This window comes from Neopsephotus bourkii, unplaced genomic scaffold, assembly GCF_033783945.1.
Source record: "Neopsephotus bourkii isolate Nb327-2 ecotype Australia unplaced genomic scaffold, CSIRO-AGI_Nbou_v1 NB_673, whole genome shotgun sequence".
NCBI lineage: Eukaryota > Metazoa > Chordata > Aves > Psittaciformes > Psittacidae > Neopsephotus > Neopsephotus bourkii.
This window is the reverse complement of record NW_026901172.1, coordinates 161,081-186,485: the sequence shown is the minus strand read 5'-3', so window position 1 is coordinate 186,485 and position 25,405 is coordinate 161,081. Positions and strand designations below refer to the sequence as shown.

The 25,405-nt window shown below is 47.1% G+C and overlaps 1 protein-coding gene across 1 annotated transcript in view; it reads left to right on the top strand.

The window, feature by feature from the left end:
* Positions 1-10,187: 10,187 nt before the first annotated feature.
* The window catches only part of PLPP3 (phospholipid phosphatase 3), a 44,091-nt gene continuing 28,873 nt past the window's right edge, over positions 10,188-25,405 (top strand). Inside the window, exon 1 of the mRNA XM_061353387.1 lies at positions 10,188-10,867. Coding sequence (XP_061209371.1) covers positions 10,729-10,867 — 139 coding nt within the window. The 5' untranslated portion in view covers positions 10,188-10,728. The remainder of the gene's footprint in view (positions 10,868-25,405) is intronic.

The following is a 25,405-nucleotide window of genomic DNA, read 5'->3' as shown; positions in this document are numbered from 1 at the left end:
CACAAAAGGCAGAGAAAGAAACGGTTGGAATAAGCTTTATCAACCTAAATGACAGTTGATTCTCAGTGAGATCTTGGCCCACACCAGACTTTATTTCCCAGGAGCTTAAAGCCAGAAAGGCGTCTGCAGCCCCTGGAAGAAGAGCAGAAATGATCTCCCTCCCAGCACCTGCGAGGCTCCTCTGCTCTCAGCACTGAGCACTAGATGGCATCCAAGGGGGGAATTTGGGCTCCTGAATGCAGTCCTGGGCTCTGAAATTGTAATTGTAGCTGGATCAAAAAATGAGGATCCATCCTGATGGGGGACAAAAAGAAAAGGGCCATCCTGTTGGAATACATCTCCCTCCGAGTTATCTTTCTGCTGGTGTGAGATGAGGAGGGGGAGCTTTCAGCATCTCTCCCTGTCCAACATCTGCTGTCCTGAGATGGAGCATTCAATTCCAGCTCCAGGCAGGATTAGACCCCCAGCTTGGCTATCAAAATAGTTGCTCTTATCATCTCTTAAATAAGAAGCACCCATGAACAAGCACCTCGGTAGAGGCAGCTGTGCTGGGCCCCATTGATCAGCCCTGGATCACCACCCAAGCTGGGGCTCCGAGGCACTGATGTGTATGGTGCAGACAAACACGCAAATGTGTGAGGAGCCAGACAAGATGCCAAAATGAGTAAGTGGCTGTGGGTGGCTGCCTGGGGGTACAGGAGCCATGGGAGGGACAGGACGCTCCCTCCTTGCCCTGTTGCATGCTACAGGTGACCTTGAGTTTAACAACTTAATGAGTGCTGTGCAATTACCAGCATCATTTCCATGTGCCCTGTCCCTAGTTAGGAAGATGCAAAGTTATAGGTCCTTGCACATGCTGGAAGTGATTTTATGGCCATCTCTTCTGAGCCTTTTTACTCTCTCTGTAGATGAGCAAAGGGGTCTCAGGGACACAACATCCCATCTGGCACTGCATGGGATACACACCGAGCCCCACTGCCCTGCCTGTGCAGGCAGCGCCAGGCAGACCGCAGCAGCAGGAGCTGCCCTGACCTTATCACAGAGCAAACATCTGCAGCACCCCGCCTCGCCTCCCCCACAGCTCTGTGAGGGAGAAAGGATGGGAGCAGGAACTTGATTTCCCCACTTGCTCAATCACAGGCATTCACTCCTGGGTGTAAATTCGTCTTGAGATTCGCGTGACAGGAGGGGAAGGAGCTGTTGGGGTTTCACTGTTGCTTCACTGTCTGGAGGTCCGGCACCAAAAGGGGCTGGGTGTCATCACCACCCATTTCAATTTAAAACATATTTATGCTCATGATTTTTTCCCCGTGTGTTTTATTCTGGTGGGAATACAGCTCCAGGCAGGGATGTGGGAGAGTTTTATCAAGGTTCAGTTGGAATTTGGGTTGGTTCTCTTCCCAAAAGTAGAGGTACCTAGAAGAAACAGCTTCCACCCAAGCCCTGGGTACCCCAGAGTTACTACAGACTGCTGTTTGTATGCTTATTCCTTCTACCTGCAATTATGGGGAAATTGCCATCGTGTAAGCAGTGGGCTGTATGAATAACTTGATTATTTGTTATTATTAGACCTAGATGTGTGTTTTTCTTGAGATCATATCTACACAAGAAGGCACAGTAATAATAGCCTTTTGGACTGGCCACGTTTAACTTCTGTGGACTGTGAAACTTTTGAAGCAAGGTGCTGTTTATTGCTTTCTTTTCAATTCAATTGTATGAAGCAGTCACAGCAGAGAGACCTCTACAGTGTCCACACTGAGTTCTTGTAAGGGTGGGTGATCGTGTTGTGCTCACTGTCCTTGACTGCCATCATCAGCAAAAGGGTCTCTTGCTACAGCCCAGTGCCAAGCTATTTTAGGAAGCAAGATTCCCCTTTTATGGAATTATATTTCACGCGAGTTCAAGTACTGTGCTCATTTGTGCTTTTCCTCTGCTTTAGTCTGTTCTACCTCTTGCCTTCAGGTGGGGAGAGTAATACAGAAAGCGACAGCTTCTCAGCTTGTGACAGCAAGGTGCTAAGTGTGGAAAGCATGAAAAAGAATGGGTCAAGAAATGGAAAAGATCATGTTTTCTCTTTGAGGACTCTTATCAGGAGCTTTTCATCAAAATCCAGTAGGAAAGACTAAAATCAGGGCTGGGTTCCTTAATGCACACTGTGACATACGCTGTAAAGAAGATGAAAACAAAACCAAATTGAAACAGGGCTTTCTCAGACTTGTCTGATTTGGGCTTCTGGTGTTGGGTTTCTTACCCACTGTAAGGTGATTTTGGGGGTATTTTGCTCCACTTTCTGAGGAGCTGGTGGTAGAAGGCCTTGCTAAAAGCAAGAAGGCTGTAGATGTAGTCTATGGCTGGAGAAAGGTGGGCAGCCAAGGACAGATAAAATGAGAACTCAAAATGCATCTCTTTGGGGAGTCTTTTGCTTTTGTTTTTGAATCTCAGTATTTCAGAACAGTCTCAGGGTTTGGAAACAGAAGGATTTTGACATTTCGTGTTTGGTGTTGGCAGTGCTGGATAAAGGAGATAAAGGGGCCCATGACTGAGCACACCAGCTATTTGTGATCTGTTGTGCAACAACTGTCAGTGAACCTGTGTCTTTGTGTGTTTAAAGTGTATTTCCTGACATTTACTGGCAATTTTAAAGGGATTTGCTCTTTGCTATTTCATAATCCTTGGTTCAGAGCAAGTTTGCAGATTCTGAAGATCAGAAGAGGCCATTAACGCTGTAGTCTGAGCCTCTGTATAGCTCAAGCCACCTAACTTCATCCTGTCCTATACTGAGCCCAATACTTTGTGTTCAGCTACTGCATGTCTTCTATAAAGGCACAATATGAAGGTGGAAAGATCAACCACTCATCCAATGGTTTGTTCCAGGATCTGATCCTTACCCCTATTTGAAATAAAATGGGTAATGTACTTCTTGTTTTTCTTCGTCTGCCTTTGGCTAGAAGTAGAATTTATGTCCAAACATTCATACAAAGGTACATATTTCTTTAGCTCTTTCAAAGTAAAGCAAAAGATAAGCTATATATATATATATATATTGCAGTATATCTGTGTGGCTTTACCGGGAAAATAGCAGCATTCTAGTAGTTTGATGCTGTGGTCTGCCAGGCAGCTTGTGCGCATTTATCAAGTCATTTGGGCCGCATTAAGGTCAATATCATAACGTGAACATCATTTGTTTTAGTGCCTTTCTTTATAGACATTTCTTCAGCCTTTTGAAATCTAATGTCCCAAGCAAAATTAAACTGGCACAGAAAAGTGAAGCAGGAAGGGAGGGTTGTGCACTTAAGGGGGGGGAAAGAAAGGCAGCTAACTGGAAATGTGTGTGACAAATGGGAGTAGGCCTGGCTTGACCCCTCCTGGCTATTAAAAGGCTATATTGCAAGATAATTTGGGAAAATATTGCAGCTAGAGAGAGGGTGTGAACCAAATGGTTCATACCGCGTCGGTAACTTGAGTGCTGTACTTTTGTAATGTGCTGCTATCCCAAACTCTGTGGATCCTACCTCTCTTGAGTTTCTGGGCCTGGCTCTTATCACAGTATCAAACAGTCAATGTGAAAGTATTCAGAATACAAACGGGGGAGAAAACCCTTTTCAGAGCTATAAAACCATCTTCTGTTGTAAGGAGCTTGATCATTTTTTGGCAAGACTTCCAAAGAAAACAGTGTTGAGATCCTCTCGATGAATAGGAACATTAATATATTAGGTATGTATTATGTAAATCCATACTTCAGTGGAGTGCCAGATAAGATAAATGGGAGCAAAGAGCAGGCTTTGAAGGCTGTTGTTGAGATTCTCTGTGTGTGCTGTGCCCATTGAAGGCTCAGAACTCACAGCCCATGGGGACAGTGGGGTCCTGCAGCCCCCTCCTGCTCCTGGGTAGCTTAACCTCGCTCAGGTCATAGCACTGCAGCCTTACCCCTAAAGAACCTCTTTTCTCCCCTTTCCCTTGCAGTTTCTGTGCATATGGAAGACTCTTCCTCAATGGCAAAACCAGGTTGTGTATCCCCTTTATGCTGCCCTGGATACTGCATGGCAAGGCAGGATCAAAGCATGTGTGGCTGGCGTTACAGCAAACCCAGTTTGTTGAAGCAAATATTTGGGGAGGGTCCAGCTTGGCTCTTGCAAACACATTTAGATACTACAGGATCGCTGACAATGAATTATCGAGATAGAGACTTGAGAGCAGATAAGCCCAGGGACTTATGCATTGTATACAAATACATGGCCTGACCCTCACAACTCACGTGGGGTGGCAGCGAGAGGGATGCTGGAGCTCTTCTTCCCTGGCACATCTCCATTTTCATGTCATACAGTTGAGCAAGACACAATTAATAGAGGGGCCCTCACACTTGGGACCACACACTTCACTTTTTCCTTTTTCAGGTCATCTCTTCATCAGCCCCACTGTTGCTCCATATATATTTTGATTAAGATGTCTTTGGAAAGCCTCTCCCTGCATCCCCACTTATGCTCCCAGGTCCCTCAGGTACCAACCCAGCAGAGCAGCATCTTGGTTCATGTTCAGAAGATGCAAGCCCATACATGCTGCCTTCAAGGCTGCTCCTTGTCTCAGCATCACCTTCCCTGCTGCCCCTTGGTGCCGGTGGCCAGCTGCCCACCTGCCCCATCGGTGCCTGTGTTCATCGTCAGGGCCTTGACACTTTGAAGGTGATGCCAAAAGCTATCGGGTGGCCCATAAAAAGTTTGGTCTAGACACAGAAAAAGATTAATATTCTTTTTTTCTTTCACTTTTCATTTGGATGCTGAACGTTTTCAACCAAGTTATTGAGATAGTTTGCGAGCAGAAATCAATCCAGGCTGAAACATGTAGGTCTACCTGTTTACATTATAAACCACAAATGTTTGTATCCTGCAACAAACATCTGGGAAGTGTCCAGACCAGACATTACAAATGTGTTAACTACCCTGAGTTAACCGGTAATCAACTGGGGGTGAAAAACTGGAGTGTGGACCTTTCCTCCGAGACTGCTGTTTATAACGGGGCTTTTATTTAGATCCTGACCTAGAAGCGTAATTAAACCATGGCACATTCTTGACTTCCAAACAAACTTCTGGGAGCTCGCCAGCACAGAGCACAGACCTAGGTTTTACCAGGTTTGAAAGGAGCAGCGATGTACCACCTCTTTCATTAACTGTTGTTGATGGTGAAAATGCCTGCCTGGGAGAAACTGGGGATTATACAGACAGCCCTTTAAGGTTCTGCTAATAAACACATGAAAGGATTTGAGGGAACTATATGAAAATACTGCTCTATTGAAATCCTTTTAATGCCACCAGCTGGGGAAAAGGTGACTGGAATTTCTAATAATTAACACGCACCTTTTTTAATTAAGACCTTGCTATTTATTTCTGCAGCCCCAGTTTGCTCCGATTTCTCCATCAATACTCGGCTGCATCACCAGGCAGTGGCAAACAGGAGCCAGGACCTGCTGGAGCTGCATTGATGGAGCTGAAGGGTTTGGTTTTAACAAGCAAATGCTAAGGAAGGGCAGTAGATGGTGCTGTTATTCTCTTTTTTGAGGACAGACGTGGCAGGCTGAAGACAAGAGGCACAACTAGGACTATAGGCAAGGTGTTACCAGTGCCCCCAAATCATAAATCAGGCTCCTTCGAATTGTGCGATTTGGCCTTCAAATTAAATGAAAAGGCCTCTTTTTTCTACAGCTTGTGTGGTTTGGTCTTTCAGCTGAGATTTGGAGGTCACGTTTTCAAGCTTTTCGTTGTAATCATGTCATTTGAATCTTCCCCTCCCCTTCTTTGTAATAATGCAAAGGGGAATCCTCTAATCATGCCGGGAGACAGCAAGATTTAGGGGAACTAAAGTAAATTAAGGAGAAACACCCGGATTGTGAAACTTGGCTGTAGTGCACATGTTGGTTTCAAAACAGACTGGACTTGAAGGTTGCTGGCAAATCTAATGCATCTGACCCAGTGTGCTTTGTGATGCTAGGAACAGGTCCATGGCCACCAAGCTTCAACTCATGGGTCACTAAGGCACGTGCTTGACGGACGACCCTCCTGGCCTGCATCAATCTGGATACCCAATTTCCTGAACAGCAGCAAATGCTGTATCAGGATGATGTTTTATCAGCTAATTTCTTTTAATGACCTGAAGATATATGAGGCTTGATTCTTCCCAATGGCATTGAACAGGGCAGAACTGGGCCCCCTTTGGATTTCACTTTTATTTGCCTCTCTGCTATGATGGGTCTAAGTCCAACCTTAGCAAACATTTCTTAATGGGGCAGCAGTGATTGCACAAGTTGGAAGACCCCCCACAGTGTGTGATAGCAGGTAGGGGATATAGCAGCTCTCCTGCCCTTAACCTCCTGTTTTTGGGGGGCTTGGCAATGCCCCCAGCTCTCTCCCCGTGACTCGCAGCTCCTCTCATGGTGTTTTCTCCATCAGCAGCAGCTGATGGTGCTAAAAATAGTCTTGAACAGGGTAGTGTGGTTCACCTTTGGACTTCCCAGAATTTCACTGGTATTCTGGCCTCGTGGCTCCAGTTTAGGCCACCTGATGCACAGCACGTAACTTTGCTCCAGTTTCTCCATTCGGTGGGGAACAATCTCAGATAACACACGGATAACAATCAACGGACTGAACACAGCTCACTTTCTTATTTTAGGATTGCTATAGACATGGTCATTAACAGCTCTAAAAAATACAATAGGCAGGGCCTGGTCCTTCCCTGCTGCCGGTCCCTTCTCCAGAGGGGCTACTGCCAAATCCTCCCTGTGATGGAAAAGCTAAGTGGGATCCCATATATGTGTACGTCTGAGGGAGCAGTGGTGGCTTGGCACTGGCCTCTGCATCAAAATGGGCATCCAACCATGCATGCTTTAGACATCAAACTTCTACAGCATCACTGGTGTTTGCAGCACATCAGGAAAAGTAGGATAGATTCTTCACTGTGATGGTGGTAAGACACTGGCAGTGTTCAAGGCCAGTTTGGAAGCAGTTTGGAGCAACCTGCTCTAGTGGAAGGTGTCCCTGCCTGTGGCAGCAGGTTGGAACTGGATGAGCTTTAAGGTCCCTTCCAACCCAAACCATTCCATGATTCTCTACATTTGCAAGTAGAGCAGTCTGGAGCACCAGGGCTGCATCCTGCCTTAGGATCATGGGGTCCATGCTGGCAAAAGGGAGTGCTGCTTGCTGGGCCATTGCTGCCTCAGTGATAATGCTGGGCTCACGAAGTGCATCATAGGGAATAATTAAAGCTGAGAGTGAGATGGGGTAAGCAGGAGTGTAAAGGCAGGCTACAGATCCACACCCCACTCCAACAGTTATTTTACATTAAATAACAAGCGAGATAAGTTACTTCTGAGCCTCAGAGCAGAAATTGGAGCTGCCTCTCATCCCTTCTCTCTTCCCCAAACCAACCGTGTGTACCAGTTGGAAGCACATAGTTCTTGATGGGCTTCTGTTTCCTCAAACCAGATATTACTGTCCTTGGACACTCTTCTATGGACAATAAAAAAGAAAGTAAAAACAGGAACTTTTTTTACTGGTGGCATTTTCATTGGTTTGGGGGCTTTTTTTGACTGAAGTAATACCCTTTGGCCTGGATCATGATGACTGGTCATGTTGAATAAGGAAGAGCTGCTCTCAGTTTTAAGTTATTGCCATGTATGAGCAGGTTTCCACGTAGTGATGGCCTAAAGATGCATCCAGTTCCTGTCCCTTTTCCCGTTCCAGAAGTATTCTTAAAGAATGACAAGATTGAATGAATAAAACACAATTCGTGTTTTAATATTGCTGGGTTCAGCGATATCCCAGTTAATGTTTAAATGTGGCCAAGAACAAGTGCTCTTCCCATATAATAAACTTCCCATAGAATATATCAGTGCTGCATTCCTTGTTCACCAGAGATCCGGTGCAGCTGAGATGGTGAAAATACTGTGAGATCAGTATTCAGAAATGCAGAGCAAAATTCACTAGTAACATAGACTCAGTTGGTTCAGTTCACTTATGTAAAGAGAAACCTCAGTCCATAGCTGGAATTTGGAGTCTGACTGAAAGCTGAGCCCCAAAAGGATAACTGTGGCATGGTGTATTCAATAATTACATTTATGAATAAACAATTAACTATTACCAATGAATCTCTTGCCTATTATTGACAAAGGCACAGAAGCTGCTTTTTTTGGTGCTGCTGACTTACCCATTGTCAAGTGTGAACTGGGTAATTGTGGTGGCTGCTCCCTTAAGATATTGTCCAAGATTCCGACCTAGTTGTGTGCCCCGGCTTGCACCAATTAACAGTACAATCTTTTTGTTATGAAAATGCAAACATTAGTAGCCTGAGGGGGTCTTGTAAATGCAAATGGAACTATAATTTCAATTTCCCTTTAAGTACATGAAGGTTCTTATTTCTTTATTTGCTGTCGCAATGACAAGTCTTTTAGTTTTCATTTTGTTTTCTCATGTTAAACACAAAGTTGAATCTAACCCAGGGAATTTTCGGTGGGGATTGTTTTCAATCAATAGATTTGGGGCTGAGGGGAGACTGAGCCCAACTGATGAAAGCCAGGGGCTCCTCTCGCAAGGGCTGGGCTCTGAAGGGTGCAGGGAAGGTGGATGCCAGGCCCCGCAGCAGAGCATGGAGCTGGGTACTGGGCAGCGTGCCCGCAGCTGGCGCAGGGCTGGCCCCTCGGCTGGGGGAGAATTCCCACGTGAAGATTCTTTCCGCTCGCTTCAGGCATCCGAGGAGCCTAAATTAGGCACCCGCACCTCTGCTGCAGTCAGGGGGAAGAGGGAGAGACCTTGACATGTGTCCTCCACAGGAAGCTTGGACCCCCGTGTGTGTGACCATCACCACAGGGCACCAATTTGAGCCCAAACTGTTGGCTTTGTGCTCAGTGCCACGGGGTGATAACAGGAAAAAGAGAGCCATATCCTCAAAAGCAAGGTGGGAGATGACACTTGAGCGCATCACTAAGGTGTAATGACAACTGGAGGAAAGTCCAAGGTCTGGTTTCCCCTTACACCACACATATAAAAGTAAAATATGAAAACAGCCACTTTGCTTTCTTCCTCCCAGCCTGGCCCAAATATGCCCAGGTATGTGTCTAAACAGATTCCTGGAAAACCTGCCCTTGCTGAGGTGCAATCTCTGGTGTTTGGGTTATAGACTATGCAAAAAGCAGCAGGGAAATGTGTCCTTGCTGGGGGGGTCCTGCCTCCCTGCCTGCCTCTGCAGGCAGGGAAACACAAGGGATGTGGCAGGATATATGCTGTGGCACAGGATTTGGCCTGGTGGTGGTTTGCCAACACACAGACGGAAGGCTGAGGTCAAATACATGACCAAGAAAAAAAGGAAGAGAAGAAAAGTGGTTAGATACTGTCCCGAGCAGTTTCCTTGGGTAGCACACACTCTTCCCACCAGGCTGAGCTGCTAGCATCACCATCCCACCAGCCAGACTTCCTGGGAAACCTATTGTGCGCTTCCTTGCTGACTTTTAATTAGACCAGAGGGGTGATTAACCAACATACTAATCCCTCACCAAACTCCAGGCACTCTCGTTATGTTCATTTGCTGAAGCTGGTGTTGCTGGTGCGGGAGGGCAAAGCTGCTACAGCTTGGTGGGGGTACCACTAATCACCCACCCCATCCTTCACCACTGATCAGGCAGGGCAGGATGCGGCCCTACCAAAATCATCCCATTGGGGTCTGTGAGCACTGCAACCCCAGGAACAGTCTCAGCGCTTGGCACAGAGCTGAAGGGCAAGAGGGAAAACCAGGAGAAAAAAAAAACGTTTCACGCTATTTATTACTCCTTTTCTGCCCCTCACACCGTTACCACCTTCCCGAGTCCTCCCTGCAGCCTTGGAACCGGCTGGTTGTTTTCCTCCTCCTCCCCCCCCCCGTGCAATCCTCTCTTTGCCTTGTGAACGCTAGAGGCTCCCTCCTTCTGGTCTGCGAGGGAAAAAAAAAAAAAAACAACAAACCAAACTTTAGTTCCTGACTTTTTTTTTTTTTTTTTACTTTTTTTTTTTTTTTAACTTCCCTCAGGAAAAAAATGTGGAGTTCATTATCTATGTAAAATGTCAGCTGCAGGAAAGGGGCTGTGCTTACTTGGATATCCCATCCGAGGCGAAGTGACGGGCTCTGTTTTACCCACCCCCCCCCTCCCCTTTCTTTTTTTTTTCGCTCCTAAGGGGTGGAAAGGACCTCGCGAAATAAAAGTGCAGAAACAAACCGGTGGCTCCCAGAGCGGCCGGGGCGGGCGCGGCGGGAGCCCCCAACGCAGCGCTAGCGCGGAGCTAAAGCGCGGAGCAGCGCAGAACCCACCTGCCTTGGGAGTCAGCACCACTCTGCTCCTCGCTCCGCACCTTTCTCCCCTCCGCGTACTGAGCTCTTGATACATATATATTTCCTTTATTTTTCATCCCGCCCCCCGGCTTTTCCTCCAGGACTTTTCCACCGCCTTGGGACACCCGCAAACTTCTCCCTCGCTCCCCCTTCCCTCCTTCGCTGGTGGTTTTGTGCTTGTTTTGGTTTTGTTTTGCTACTTCCAATTGCTTTTCGGAGCGAAGACCCGCCTGCTTTTCGCCTCCCGTGCCCCACCGGAGAGGCCGGGAGCGGCTCCGGCAGCACCTCCCCGGCGCACCGCGTGTGAGTCCGGCCCGGCCCGGCTCGGAGCGGCGCGGCCCGGCTCGGCACGGCACGGCTCGGCTCGGGCGTTCGCCCCCGATAATGCAGAGCTACAAGTACGATAAGGCGATCCCGCCGGAGAGCAAGAATGGGGGCAGCCCGGCGCTGAACAACAACCCGGCCAAGAGCAGCAGCAAGAAAGCCCTGCTCATCTGCCTCGACTTTCTCTGCCTCGTCATGGGTGAGCAGTCGCGGGGGCTCCGCGGGGCTCCGCGCCCCTCCGCTCCCCTCCATTACCCCCTCTACAGCCCTTCGGGTTCCCACTTTGGGAAGGTTTCGCGGCGGGAGGGCGGGCAGAGCTCGGCCGTGCCGCTTCCCAAACAAAAGCGGAGCGGGGCCGCCGGCCGAGCCGAGCCGAGCCGGGGAGAGACGGGGCTGGGCCGGGGAGCGCTGGGGCCGGGCGGTGGGGACCGCGTCCTATGGGGGTCACAGCGGGGATGGCGGCAGGGGGGGAGCAGGGGACCCCCAACACCCTCTCGCCCCGATTTACTGATTATTATTGTTGTATTTACCGCCTCTCCCCCATGTCTTGACCCGGCGGGTGGCGGGGCTCAGCCCGGCCGCCAGCGGTGCGCAGGGGGCACTGTGGGCTCGGGGATGCCCCACTGCTCCAGGTCCCCGGTGGAGCCCCCAAGTCGGGCCCGCACCCCCGGTGCAGGACCAGCGGCAGGGCCAGCTCCAGGTGGAGGTAGTGCTCCATGGCAAAGCGAGCAGCTTGGGAGTTTTCATTAAAAATGGGGGGGAAAGGAGAAACTCTTGCTGCTTTAGTTACTTTGTATTGCTCGGCTGTCAGGTCTACCTCTCGCGTGCCTGGCGAGTTTGGAACCCTTGCTTTGAAGTGTTCTCAGGCATCCCGTAGTCCCTGGCAGAGGTCTGGGTTTGCTAGCCCGCTCGGCGTTTGGGAATGGTATGACATGTAAGGAAACTGTCAACAGGCTGTCTCGAAAAGATTCTGCATGCCAAAACATCAACCGTTCAATTGTGGCTGCAATGCTGAATATTTAATTGACAGACACAGGCAGGGGAAATCAACTGGCTTCCAACAAAGAGATTAATAACACAGCAGCACGTGAGTTTAATACTCCAGACACCACAGTCTTTAAAACAATTGTTTCTGCTTAGAGCCCATTTTTTTCTAAAGGCTGTCAGTTTGATTTAATTTTTATGTAGTTTATTGATCATCTGGTGTATATTACTAGGCACTAATGCATTAAGAAGGGAGGCATGGTTTTCTCTTTACATTCCCACAAGAACAGAGGCCAGTGCAGAAAGCTTCATCTTGTATCTGGAAAAAATAAGAATACTTGATATTCCATCTATGAAACTAATATAAGTAGAAACATAACTCGCTTGGGTTACCTCACTTGTTTAAACAGAAGGTTGGATTCCTAGTAAAACAACTCTTAGGAGTCAGAACTTTTAAACTTGTATTTACACAAGTTTTCTTAAGCTTAAGGTGTTTCTGTCATGAGCGTTATTTGAATGGGTAAAGGGTTTTTCTTCCTCTTTTTAAGACTTAAGGGTCCTAAATGAAAAAGCAGTTAGTTGATATGTGGTATTCTACTTGTGATTGTTTGGGTAAACAGAACTTATCGAGCATCACTAGAAGGTATTGTTAGCTGGGAATAATGTGAGACAGCAAAAACTGTGAGTGTTGCTTTGTTTCACATTACTACAGGTGGAAATCAGAAAGTAAACACCAGAGGTGGTTTGCTTGTAGGGTTTTGTTTTTGTTTCGGGGTTTTTTTAGTGTGAGGAGCATGTAAATGTAAGAGCATGAATTCAACAGCTGAAGGAGAGTTTAGATCTGGCTGATCACTGGCAGGTGAAGAGTATGGGTGGGACTTGGTAAGGGAGGTGATTATATGATGGATAGCCCATGATGTGTGTTTGGGGATGGGCTTTTCAAATACACCCAGACCAGTAGTATCGGACCTGTTGGTAGATGGCTGGGCATGAGTTGCTGTGAAAGCCAGCTGCCCCACTCACAGTAGGCTTGGTTTGCTCTTCTCCCTACCTTTTGCTAGGGGAGACTTAAGAGTTTATTGTTTCCAAGTATTTGATTCCCATTTTCTTCTTTTCTGACCTTATAAAAACCCCTACTTTGTAGGGGGAAAAAGGTGCTGTAGCTGAAGGGTAGGAGAAAGTTGGATACATACAAGTTGATGGGTATTTATATGGCCAGTAAAAAAGCCTGGAGTCCTGTGTAAGATAATGAAGAGCAGAACTGGGTATGATGATTTGTGTTAAGGTGGAGTTGCTCAGTAGAAGCCTTCTGCTGGTGCATATAGGCACATGGCCAATGGCCTCCAGTGCAGTTAAACTGAGTTATGCCTCTTGAGCAGCTGCCCAAAGACATTCAGAGTAACAGGGAAATAGAAGGCTTTTTCTCATTTGAGGAACACTTTAGGAAAGATTCAAACCAGTCATTTGATTTGCAGACGTGATGCTATGTTGGCTTCTGCTGCAGGTACTGCTGTTGATTCTGACCTGAATCAGTTTCCTATTGGGGGGGGGATGATAAGATTAAACTATGGGTAAAATATCATTCAGGAATGACACACGTCAGCTTTCTGTGAGGTGGTAGATGTGTACAAACCCTTCTTTGTTTACCTTCAGATTTAAACAAATTACCCAGAAGACAATTATCATAAACATCTAAGGGAGTTAGAATAAGTAAAGCAGAGCTATCAAGAGCTTCCGTCAGCTTTAATTTGGTGTGAGTTGTTAGAAAGAGCCACTTTTGTCTTTCTTTATTAAGTACAGTGGTTATCTTGATAGTAAATGCATAAGGGGGAGATCTGTATCTTCCTTCAGAATCATGAGAAGTAAATGTCAAGTCATTGGCAGAAGTACATTGCTGGTGGAGTAGGCTGATGCACTGAACAAGACCCCACATTTCTCCTGCATTTCAAACTTGGGCTGGGTTGGCAGCGAGCTGAGTATTTTCCAATAACCCACTCCCATAATGAGTGCACTTGGCACTGACAAATCTCCGGTTTCTTGCATGAACAAGAGGTTTCATCACCAAGACTGTGAACTTCCCAGCCATTTCATGTCAGTGCTTAACTCGGAAATAGAGGCAGAAAAGAACTGAGTGTGCATTTATTAAAGCAGGTCATCCGAGGGGGAAAATAACTTTCTCCATCTGCTTCCTCCTCTCAGGAGGACTCTGTTTAGAGCATTAGAAGATGCTTCCTGAAATTGTTAGGGCTGCAGGCAAGCTTGATGGTGGGGAAGAGTCCCTGCTGCCCTGTCCCTGTCTCACTGGTCGCTGAGGCACATCTGCAAATGTGATTGAGGAGCTCTGCTGGAGGGTCTGAATTTGTTCCTGCTAAGCCAGTTGGTGTCTTCATATTGGAGAGATGGGGAGAACAGTCTGAGCATCAAAATAAGAGGTTTGACGGGAGGACCTTGCTTTACTTTCATCTGATCGTCTTCAGCCCAGTTGCAGCACTATCCCTTTGCCAGGAGTTTCTTGCACTTCCTGCCCAGTGCATAGAGTTGTTACTGGGGGGGAACGGCTGGGGCAAGTCCCACAGTGAAGCTTTCCCTGGTGCTGTGGGATTCTGCTGTCCAGATGCAGCACTGCATGGAGCTGCTGCAACGAGCCACCACCTTTCTCCAGGAGACATGGGCCAGTGAGGGAAAGCCTTTTGCCCTGACCCTTGAGGTGGGATGCTTTGGAGCCTGGTTTTACAGATGTAGCATCCAGGGTTAAATTTTCTTCTCTTAGACCTGCTTTTTTTTCCCCTTAGCAGGGAATCCCCATGTTCTGCAAACTGAGCAGCCACCTGTGTTCTGCTGACGAGCACCAAGTCGAGCGTTTAAACTTGAAAGAGGGGAAGACTGTGTCAGCAAGGCTGATAGGGCAGATGAGGGTCTTTGGTAGCTTGTATTTGTGCAGCTTGTGCAGGTAGAACAGCTACCAAAAAACCCTGCTTGTGCTATGAAATAGAGGGATCTCATCTGGCATATCTCCTTCCTAGGCCCGTGGAAATGGTGTTTATGGGAGCATATGTTTCAGGCTGGTGAGATGTAAACTGCATATAATTTACTGCCCATCTTATTTTCTCTCTCTAATTTAATTTTCTCTCTTCTGTCAATGCTGGTTAATGTGTACAACTCAAGTTTTACTGCCTTTGGAAGGTTTTGAAGCAACAGATGGATGGGCCTCTTGCAACCTTAGTATCTCTTCAGCTTTCTCACAAATTTGGCATCTCCTCTTCTGTAGCGAGCTTGATGCTAAAATGAACTTTGAATGTAAATATTTACACTAGCAGGACCTTGCCATGTTTATGTAAGTGGGGGTATAATCTTATAATTTGGGCTAACAGTTTAGATTACTCTTAACTTTCCTCTTCTGTGTAGAGAATTGTGTCATCGTGCGCCTTTCAGAAGCAAAAGGGGTTTGAGATCTATTGGGACCCTGTCACTGCATCATGAAAATCGACACAAACAGGCCTGGGATTGTCATTTAAGTGGAAGAAGTGGGAGGAATTAAAGATGAGGGGTGAGGTTAGAGTTATTTAGATGCTGTAACATTGACTTTGATGAGCTGAGCAATTTTGCTTTGGGTTGGGGCTGTGTTTTATTTTACTTTTCAGACTACCCTGCTGTGCAGGGCTCACTTGTCATGTAAGTAACATCCTTCTATGTGCTCCTGAAGAAACTGCTGACCCAACCATTTATTATTTTCATCAAGAGACAACAAGGTCTGACTGTACTAAACCAGCCAGGCAATCCCAGCACCTTGGTGTTGTCTTCTCCATGCTGTGTCTTCTCTGTGTTGGGAAGGACTGAGTCTGTACCACACACAAGAAGCTGTGTGGGTGGAGAGTCGTCATCTTGTTTTGAGCATCCATCCCTAGATGGGGTTTGGTTGTTCATGTTTATGTATCGCTTAATGCCTGTAGGATCTCGCAGAGGCAGTGAGCTCCCTATGAGGCAGGAGGGACTGTCTTGGGGATGACGGGTGTGGAAGTGCTTTGGCAAAGGCAGGTTTGCAGAGGTGGCATCTTGGCATGGGGTTGTGCGTTGTACCCCACTGTAACTTGGGAGTAAAGGAGGTTTTCTGAGCCTTGAAAAGCTTCTTATTAAGGCAACAGTCAGCATCTAAGCATGATACCAATCCTTAGTTTTACTCCTCCCTTGAAAGACCAAAGGAGCCAAAGATGGCTGGAAGGAGAGAGAGAAATATTTTGGGGGTGTTTAAAATAGACTTTTTCCCTCTGTGTTTGCTCTATGAAAACAAAAACCTATCAAGAGCAGATTATTAATGACAATTATACTTGAGGTGTTAATTGCAGAACAAGGAAATGCTGTACCCATGGCAGACTGAGTCCTCAGGGGTATAAATCTGCTGGCTTTCCTGAGTTGGTGGAATTTGGCCAGCCTGAAGATGTGTCTTCAGGAAAGCAGAATTAAGTGCAACTGCTTCATGGCCAGAAGTGCTTTGAATCCTGTGTACCTGCTGCTGAGACAGACGAGAGATGAGAATCACAGTTAGAGTAGATGACATTTTGCTTTTAATTGTCTGTTTGTAGTGAGCACAGAAAATAATATAAACATCTCTCCCAGATCAAACAGATTATTTTTATACCCTTTAAATCTCCATTTAATATGCATGCCTTTCTTAGGCTGCTTTGGTCTGACTTTGTTTGTCTAGATACAGGCTGACAGTATATCCTCCAGATGCCTGTGCCTCCATATACCACCCAAGGATGGTTTGCATACCACAGCTGGGAAACCCAGCTTGCAAACCAGGGCTCTTCTTTAGTGCCTGTATCTAAGGTAGGAAGGGCGTCTGCATGCCTCTATCTCTGTCTGAAATGACTTTAAAAGGGGGTGGAGGGGAAGCCCCAGCTCTGCTCCGTAGCTTGCTCTGGCAGTGCAGACTCCATCCTCTCTGTTTCATTCATACAATGCTCCCGCTTCATCCACGGTAATCCAGAAGGGACCGTTGTGGTTGCCCGGTCTGCCTGCACCTCAAACAAGGGCATGCCTGTTGAAAGCAGCGTGGGGAAAGGCAGCAGCCTCCAAACCCTCCTATCCCAGCATCCACGCAGCCAGCACTGAGAACGGCAGCGGCAGCTTCCTTTGGCCTCGTTGATCCCTGGAGAGCTGTTTCCCAGGGCTGGGGTAGGAAACAGGGAAAAACGCCCTCCTCAGATGCATCTTTCTCTCCTGGACAGCAGGATGCCAGCTGGGGTTGTAGTATGAGTGCTGTCATTTATTATTTCCTTCTTTCTTTTTGTTCTGTCTCAGGGCCCTGGCTTCTGCAGTTGTGTTGGGGTTGTTTTGATAGGTCAGGTTTCATATTTAAAAAGGGAAAAAAAATGGCTTGGAAAATGAAAATCAAGTGAATAAAGTCTCAAAAAAAAAAAAAAGGAGGGGGTGAATTAAAGTAAACCAGCATTTATTCTGTAATTAGAAAGCCTGAAGTCAGTTTTATGAATATACTTAATGATTATTATATTTTTTTACTGGCTGGTCTGCAGAGCCATGGGACCCTTGGTGTAGCAGAGGATAAGTCATAGAATCATAGCACCAACAAGGTTGGAAAAGACCTTTAAGCTCATCAAGTCCAACTGTTCCCCAGCACTGCCAAGGCCACCACTAACCCATGGCACTGAGGACCTCATCTACAAGGTTTGTGAACACTTGGCAAGGGACGGTGACTCCAGCACTGCCCTGGGCAGCCTGTTCCAGTGCCTGGGCACCCTTTGGGCAAGGAATTGTTCCTAACATCCAGGCTAAAGCTTCCCTGATGCAGCTTGAGGCTGTTTCCTCTTGTCCTGTCTCTTGTTACTTGAGAAAAGAGGCCAGCACCCTCCTGTCAGGTAGTTGTAGCAGTGCTCTGTGCTCCCCTCTGGCTAACACAGTGCTGCAGACTGCACTGCTGTGTACGTGCCTTCAGTTTGGCTTTGCAGATACCTCAACTGGGTGGGGGAGAGGTGCCAATAGAAGTTGGGAAGAGGCTGCCTTGTCTGTCGTATCTCCTCATGGATCAGCATGGCCCATTTCTCTGAAGGGCATTCGTATCACTTTCAAAGCCACTCCATCTATGCCCATTTTGCTGTCTCCCACAACATCTACTTTGGAGAAGTGCTACCTGCTCCATAATTTTAGCAGATGGAAAGCTCCTTGGCATGGATCATGTATCTGTATACAGGGGTGTGTTGGAGCAGCTGTTGGGAAGTCATGCTTGAGAATCCCTTCCTGTCCTTTAGCTGCACGCGATGGCTTAGTTGTAACAGTGGGATCAAGATCCACAGAAGCTGCTCCTCAAGTTAGACCTGAGGAGGCAGAACATTACCAAAAAAGAGGAATTTGACTTGTTTTCGTATAGCTTTTGATGAAACCATTGGAAAACGTCAGTCTATTACCAAGACAATGTATTCATGAGTTTGAAACATAGGTTTGCCCTGGTGGATTTCCAAGTGTCAGAAATTCCTGTAACCTCTGTCCTTTCAAGTCGGTCACATAAGTGGGCTTGTTTTTCACATGCATTGGATGTTTTGAAGACAGAGGGTTGAAAACCGACTCTGCACATCCAGTAAACGTTGTAAGCAGAACATGTAATTTAACTCCAGAGCTTCTGATGCCCTGTGCTCTTTGTGCTGCGTGTTCTTGTTCCAGCATTGCTTGTAGCTTGCATCCATATATGAGCTTGTCTTATCTGAGCACATGGTGCTCTCAGTTGGGAGCTAAAGGGCTGGGCTGGGGCAGCTAGCCAAAGCCCAAATGAGGCTGCAGTTAGTCTGCGATGGTGGTGTCACCGAATCAATGGGAAGTGTGCATAATCCTTTAGTACTTTCCCATAATTTTTCATCCCTTGTACAGCAAGTCATGAAAGCTGTGTTGACCGTAGCAAAGAGAAGCCTGGGAGATGCCTCCAACCATTCTCATCAAACATACCGGTGGGCTTATTCTATGGTGCCTGAAAGACACATCAAATTGAGGCTGGAATGTCATTGCTGGGTTGACTCAGACTTTGCCCTGAACACCGAAGGTAGCTGTGATATGGAGGTGCCCTTCACAGCTTTGGGAGTTTGCAGGGAGCAGGCTGCTCCTCTTGGAGCTGCTTCACCCTTCCTGGTTGGAGGAGCTGGGAATAGCGTGGATCTTCCTCTTGTGGGTTTAAACAGAAAAAGTGAAAGTTGCTGGTTAGTGGTTTTGGGCAGCCATCCCTTTTGAAACAAATGATGCTCCCTCTGAGAGCTTGCTTCTCCCAGCAGTGCCAGGGTTGTAGCCCGCCACTGTGCAAAGGAGGTGAGAAGCTGCATGGCATCCTGCAGTTAGCTTTCACCTGCTTTTACTGTAAATTAGTGAGAATGACAATCATTTTGGAAGCTTTTATAGCATGTGTCTGGTCAAGCATGTACTGGAGACAACCGCTGCAAGTAGATATTGATTGCATTGCTGCTAATTCAGCACATGCTTATGCAAAGCTGAGACATCACCGCATGCCTCAAGATGTCCAGCTGCTGAATTTGAAAGCCAGTGTGCCAAACGGGCTCTGGGTTTCCTGTCACCTTGATGCTCAGCAAGTTATTTATGACCTGTGTTTTGGGGTGGTGTGATGGGCCTTTCTTTAAGCCTGGCTTAAAGGCTCAGGTTGAGGCTGCTGGAGTGAGCACCCCAGCTCTGGTTATCATTCCCACCAGTGCTGACAGGTCTTTGCCTCCGGTCTTTGCAGCAGCACAATGGATGTGGCAACCAGTCCGGCACCTCAAGCATTTTGAGGGCTTCCAAGGCTTTTCTGCAAAGTCCGCCAGTCTTTAAAGTGTTAGTTTCCCAAGGGAGAGTTGAAAAGAGTGTGGCAAGGTGCTGATAAGCAGGTCTGGTTATTGAACACTGGGTGCATTTATGTCCTGAGTGATGCTCACAGAGTAATTTTGGAGGGATGGTAAGCTGATGGCAGGCAGCAAAACTCCTTTGAAGTTGATAGCTGTGAGTCAGTTTGGTGTTAGCAGGTTTCTGAAGCTGCTCTTTGATCACTGATCAGATGGCCCTTGCTTTTTGGGGAGCTGCTCCTCACTTCTCCCTTCTGGTTGCAGCCCAGCCAAAGCCCCAGAGTGCTGGGGCAAGATTTAAGCCCTGCTGCCCGTGGTCCTGCTCAGGCATGTCACAGAGGAGGTTTGTGCCTCTGGGAATTCCTAATTTAGGGAAGCTGCAGGGGCATCACCTCCATGTGTGGGCAGGGATACGGAGCCCAGTGAAGATGAGGGCACGCTTTGAAGGTGGCATTTCCCGTACAGATGCACCCACATTCCCAATGAGGCTTTCAGAGCTGCTGAGGTACCTCTAATTCTGAACAACTTCAGTGAAGCTGCAAACTTCAGTGCCTCTGCCAGGCCATCGCCAGCCTCCCAAGGTGTCTTTTGAAATCAGGTCCTTGATGTGCAAGTGTGGAGGAGAAGCCTGCACCATCCAGGGCTTGAGCCAAATCGTGTCCCTAGGACATGTGTGCGCCTGTCCCGGAGCTTCCCACCTTGATTCCTGTGAAAGCTTCCCCAGATGGCTCCATTCCCATGCTTCTGTGTTCTGCAGAAGAGGGAAGCAACCTCAGCTCACCCATTGCAGCAGGAACTGGCTCATCAGTTCCCAAATCAAGAGCTGAAGTTATTCTGGTTAAGGATACGTGGGGAAAGATGCGTTAATGCAGCGGCCCGTTGATAATCACACAAATGGCTAGTTCTCAAAGCAAGGGGCTTTAGCCTACTCATACTTGCCAAGCTAAGTAAAACCTCACTTTGCTGCCTGACCACAAGAAGCTGTTTTCAGTAGAGGCCTTGGTTTTTATGTCATGGGTTTTTCATATTTATTTTTATCAAAGTTTGCAGCATCAGTGACTTAAATTATCACAGAATTCCATTTTTTTCCCCATAATCTTGGCTCGATGTGTTCTAAGTCTAGCACTCCTCATTTCTTGACCATCCCCGCAGCTTTAGCATGCGGCTGTCATTCTGCTGCAGCTCCCACAAAGCGGCTGAAAACCAAGGTAACAGCAACATTTTGAGCGAAGGGGATGAAATGTGGAATAGGTTCAGCGTATTTCTTTGTCATTGTTGGAGTCCTATTCAGCCTGGAACTGAATAGGAGGCTGATTAGCATGTGGAAGCATTTCTAAAGCATTGGGCTGTGAGGGTTGGGTGGTTTTTTGCTTTGTTGGGGTTTTTTTTTTCTCCTTAAAGGAGAAGTTTTGTGGCATTTATTTTTCTGAATTAGCGAGTATGAACCTTTATCAGATGCAAAACCCATGGAAAAGTGAAATAGTGTTTTAGAGAGAGCCTGTTTTGATAAATCACCATGTGCATGGGCACAAAGATATCCAGTGCCTACAGCTCCAAGAGCTACTGCAGGGTATAGGGATGCAGTGTGATTAAAACAGCCAGACAAGCGGGATAGTTTGGGATGCGTCTGGATTGTGGATGTTGCAACAGGGACTTGGCGTTTGCTCTTGCTGAAGTTGTCTGCAAAAGTGGGTATTGCTTTATGAACGCAGGATGGGGTCCACAGTCTGAAAATCCACCTGCTTAAGTGCTCAGCATTTTGCTTTCACAGAGAAGGATGTAATGCTGAGGCTGATTAAAATGCTAACTGCAAGTGAAAAGCAACTTTTCCCCAGTGAAACTGCTTCAAGTCCTAGGCCTGAGGCTGGTTTTGGAGAGGAGGATTGATTTTCCCTTTGGTGTTTGGAACAAGGTGCAGGGCTGATGTCCCCATTACAGTCTCTTGCTACAAGATGTACTGTTTTGCTCTAAGTGGTAACTGAATTACTCCCTTGGTACTAGTGGGTCTCAGCTGGGGCTTTGCTAGACCAGAAGTCCTGCCATGGAAGTACCATATGTCCTGCCCTTTGTGGGATTGCAGGAGTTTGGGATGCTTGCAAACCCCAATGGAGATGGGAGCACCACATTGCATGCCAGAGGCTATATGGGTGTATGATGGGCTTGTGCCCCTGAGCTTACAGAAAGAGGGGGCAGTGCAGGGGAATGCATTTCTTTTCCGGGTACAATGAGTGATGGTGGTTGAGGCTGCATGGAAAGCTCATGGCAGCAGTTGCAGTCAAGCCCTCTTGGTGATGCATGTATGGACCAGACCCTCTGCCTGTGTTTCTCCGATGACTTGTCTAGTTTCCTTCCAATGATTCCAGTTTAAGACAGGAAACGTAGTGCCCCTACAGCTTACTGCTGTGCCTTAACGTAGACTATTGAAGGCTGATTAAAGCTATTGTTTAATTAAGGAGCACTTAGCTCCTCTGTTCCCAATTCACAATTAAAGTATCATTTGAAGTAATTCTGCAATACTTTTTCTTCCTCCCCTCTCTTCTTCAAGTGAAGAAAGTTCCTAGCACTGTACATGCCCCAGCACTGAGGTTTTGAATGCTATTACAGGACCACAAACCTGCTGGCGAATCTGGCTGCTGCCAAAGGCATCTGAACATTAAAAAGCCCTGCAGAGGGGTGGAAGGGAGTTCAATCTCAGGATACGCTGATTTGGAAAGGGAATCCAAACAAAGAGGCTTTTCAGCAGAGGCTGAGGCTTGGCTTCTCTCAAGGGCAGTTTGGGCTTGGGGAAGCATCCGGGAGGCGGTGAGCGGAGCAGGAGTACATGAGCTGGATGCTGCGTGGTGTAAGGTTTCCCAGCACGGCCTGGTTTTGTGTTACAGGCTAGGGAACTGGCTGGAAAAGCTCCTCTCTTTTCTCTCTCTTACTCCCCTCCCCTCCTTTTATTCCTTTTGGAAACAAAGGGGAGGTTTAGGCTGTTTTGTTTTGGTTTTCTTTTAGTAAAGGTTCTCATCCCCTGCAGGTTTGGCGATGCTTCTTGCTGTTGGTGTCTCCAATATGGATAAACCCTTTGCTGGGTCCCACACTGGCCTCGCAGGGGTGTTTTATTTGGTTTAGAAAGCACAGCCCCTCTCACAGGGGGTACTATGGTAGGAGCCTGTGTTGCTGAGGCGACAAACCTCATAAGGAAGGGTCTGGTTTGGATAAGGAGAAGTGAAACGAGATGGGTGGTGGGGAACCTTCTTCACAACAGGAGGGATGCAAAGTGGATGTGTGTCCACCAGCTCTCTCACAGCAGCTCTGTCCCCTGTGGTGGCACCTCCAAGAAATACCTGGAAGAGCCAAGCAGGGAGGAGGTGCTACCAACCATCCCAACCAACCAGTTGGGGTTTTTTTTATAGGCACCAGATGGTTTTAATAGAGGAAAGCTGAACTTCTTATGACCCTTCCCCACAGACGTTGTTTGTTGTTTTGTAATTGTGGCCAGGACAAAACTGTGTCCCAGAACCTGCACTGAGTCTGAGAGCTTGGTGCCTGGTGCCACCTTCTCCCACTCCACTGTGAGCTACCCCCACGCTGCCCCTATGCTCCTCTGCCTGTCCTGCCTCCAAATTACCCAGGAGAAGCTGCTGGGCATGAAAGACCTGAGGTTTTCACTGATTCCTGGTTAAAGAGATTAGCAAGAGTACAAATTGGAAGAAACCGAGACATCTGACAGCAAAGAGCAAGGAAGCAATAAAATGTCAGGCCATGTTTTCCCTTCTAGTTGATTAAAAAATTCTCCTGATAAGCAAGAAAGCTTTCATGGCTGGACAAGCCCTGTATTGTGTCAAACGCAGTGATAGGTTTATTAGAAGGATAAAGTGGTGGGAGCATTGGGTTGTGCTTGCAGTCCTTCTGGTGTTGAGTTTTCCCCCCAGGGCTGAAGGCGTTTTGCAATGGTATGGGAGCAAAGAGTGATGGAGAAACTGCTTCTCCTATGGAGAACAGAAAATGTATTCAAATGGTGGGGGTATCTGGAGGGGGGAGAGTAGGAGACATGGGTGTCAGAAAAATTGACATCAAAACTAGCTGTGTGGCAAAAGCAAATGAGGAGCAAAAGCCATCAAATTACTGCTAATGAGGGTCTCTGGTTGCTATATGTATTTCCATAGAGCATCCAAACCTATGATCGAGTGTGTAGTTGTCTGGCTGGTAGTTTTGGGAGCCGTGTTACATCAAGGCTGACCATTACTGTAATTTTCCTCTTGCTGCCTCTGTTTACAGTCTTGTTTCTGCCCAGGATTATCAAGTAAATCTGAATTCATGTCCATCTCACGTGCCATTTGTTTCATGGTGTGTCTGGGGACAGGAGGTTACCGAGATGCTGTGGGGGGAAGTTCAGTGTGTTCACCTTGGTCTTGGAAGGTAGAAAGTCAAGCAGAAGAAGGAAATGGGGACTAGGTCTCCTGTTCTCCATGGGAAAACCATCAGCGGTGGCAAACCAGTGTGCTTGGAGGTCTGCTCCAAGTCAGTGCCAAGATGCTTCATTGGGCCCAAGAAATTGGGCCTAAGAAATCTGTTGGGGATCAAACAGAAAAGAAGAATGAAAAAGCAGGAAGACAAAAGGCTCGCTTCCATGCCGTTGTGTTTAACTTCCCAAGGTTTTAATTGCCAAGGGCTGCATTGGGAGCCAGCTGGCTGCAAAGGGGTACAGACCTCAAGTAAGAGAAGAAGAGCTGGGTTTATTTTTTTTTCTGAGGATCTAATAACTGCTGTATTTTCCTTCAGGACATGTAGCTTTGTATACATTTTCTCTCCCAAAGGTGAATTATCCTTTTTGGGTACCTGCTTCCTCACCTTCTTCAGCTGCTGTTTAGCTCTTGCTGTTATTGTTTAACTACCAATAGGAGTAAGAGGGTGCAAGTAGCAGGAAAGCAAGTATGGAGTGCAAATTATACCTCAGTTTTAGAGTTTTTTCTCCTTGGAGCAGAAAAGTCTGCTTTATACAAAGGGAAAATACAGTAGAACTTGCAAGGCCCTTGCCCCATGCACAAAGGGATGCGTGTCTCCTTGTAGATGCTGGTGCAAAGTTACAGCAGGATCAGTACCACTGGTGTGTGGCCTGGGAACAGGCTGGACAGTCCCAATTCTGCTGCCAAAACCTTGCTTATACAATGACTTGAAAAGAGGAATAAAAACCTCTCCAGCTTAAAAAATATATAATAATCAAGCATGGGATGCTTGGCACGCCGGTTGTATAAATCTTGACATTAGCTACCTGTGAATCATCCAGCAGCACGTTAATTGGTACCCCTCGGTAGATGAGGATTTGGCATCAAGTCTGCATGTAATTACAAGCCACACACAGGACACAGGCAGCTAATGAACTCCTGCCAAACTCCAGCTCCGCTTCTGCGGCTTTTGAAGTTCGCTGGTCTTTCAGTGTTTTGTATAGTAAGCACTGAAAGGCATCAAATCACTCCTTTGACAGCGTTTAGAAAGGGTTGGTTTGTTGAATAACTGAGTCCCTCTCCAAACTCCCATCTGAGAACTAGAGCATCTATAGGCGCCTTTCTCAACAGAGCAGTAAATAGGCTGGAAATAGAGGACACCCCCCTATGAGCTGCTGAGCTCCTGCCTCGCTGACAGAAGCCAGCAGGCTCTGGTTGCCATGATGAGCTGCAAGAAAAGAAACTATTCCCATTTAAAAATCCTTCAAAACAACCCCACTGATGATATGGGCTTTTTCCCAAGCCTCAAAGTGTTTTAAGATGGAGATTGTGCAAAGTGGGTTGCAGTGCATCACATGGGTCTGTGGATGCATTGGTGTTAGGAGGGAAGTAGTAAAAGGGGTTTGGAGGTTTTCATGCTGTTGGATTTGGAAGGTTGTGGAGCTTTTCCATAGATGCTTTGTTGCTGGGCTGGGATTGGAGCCTGAGCGC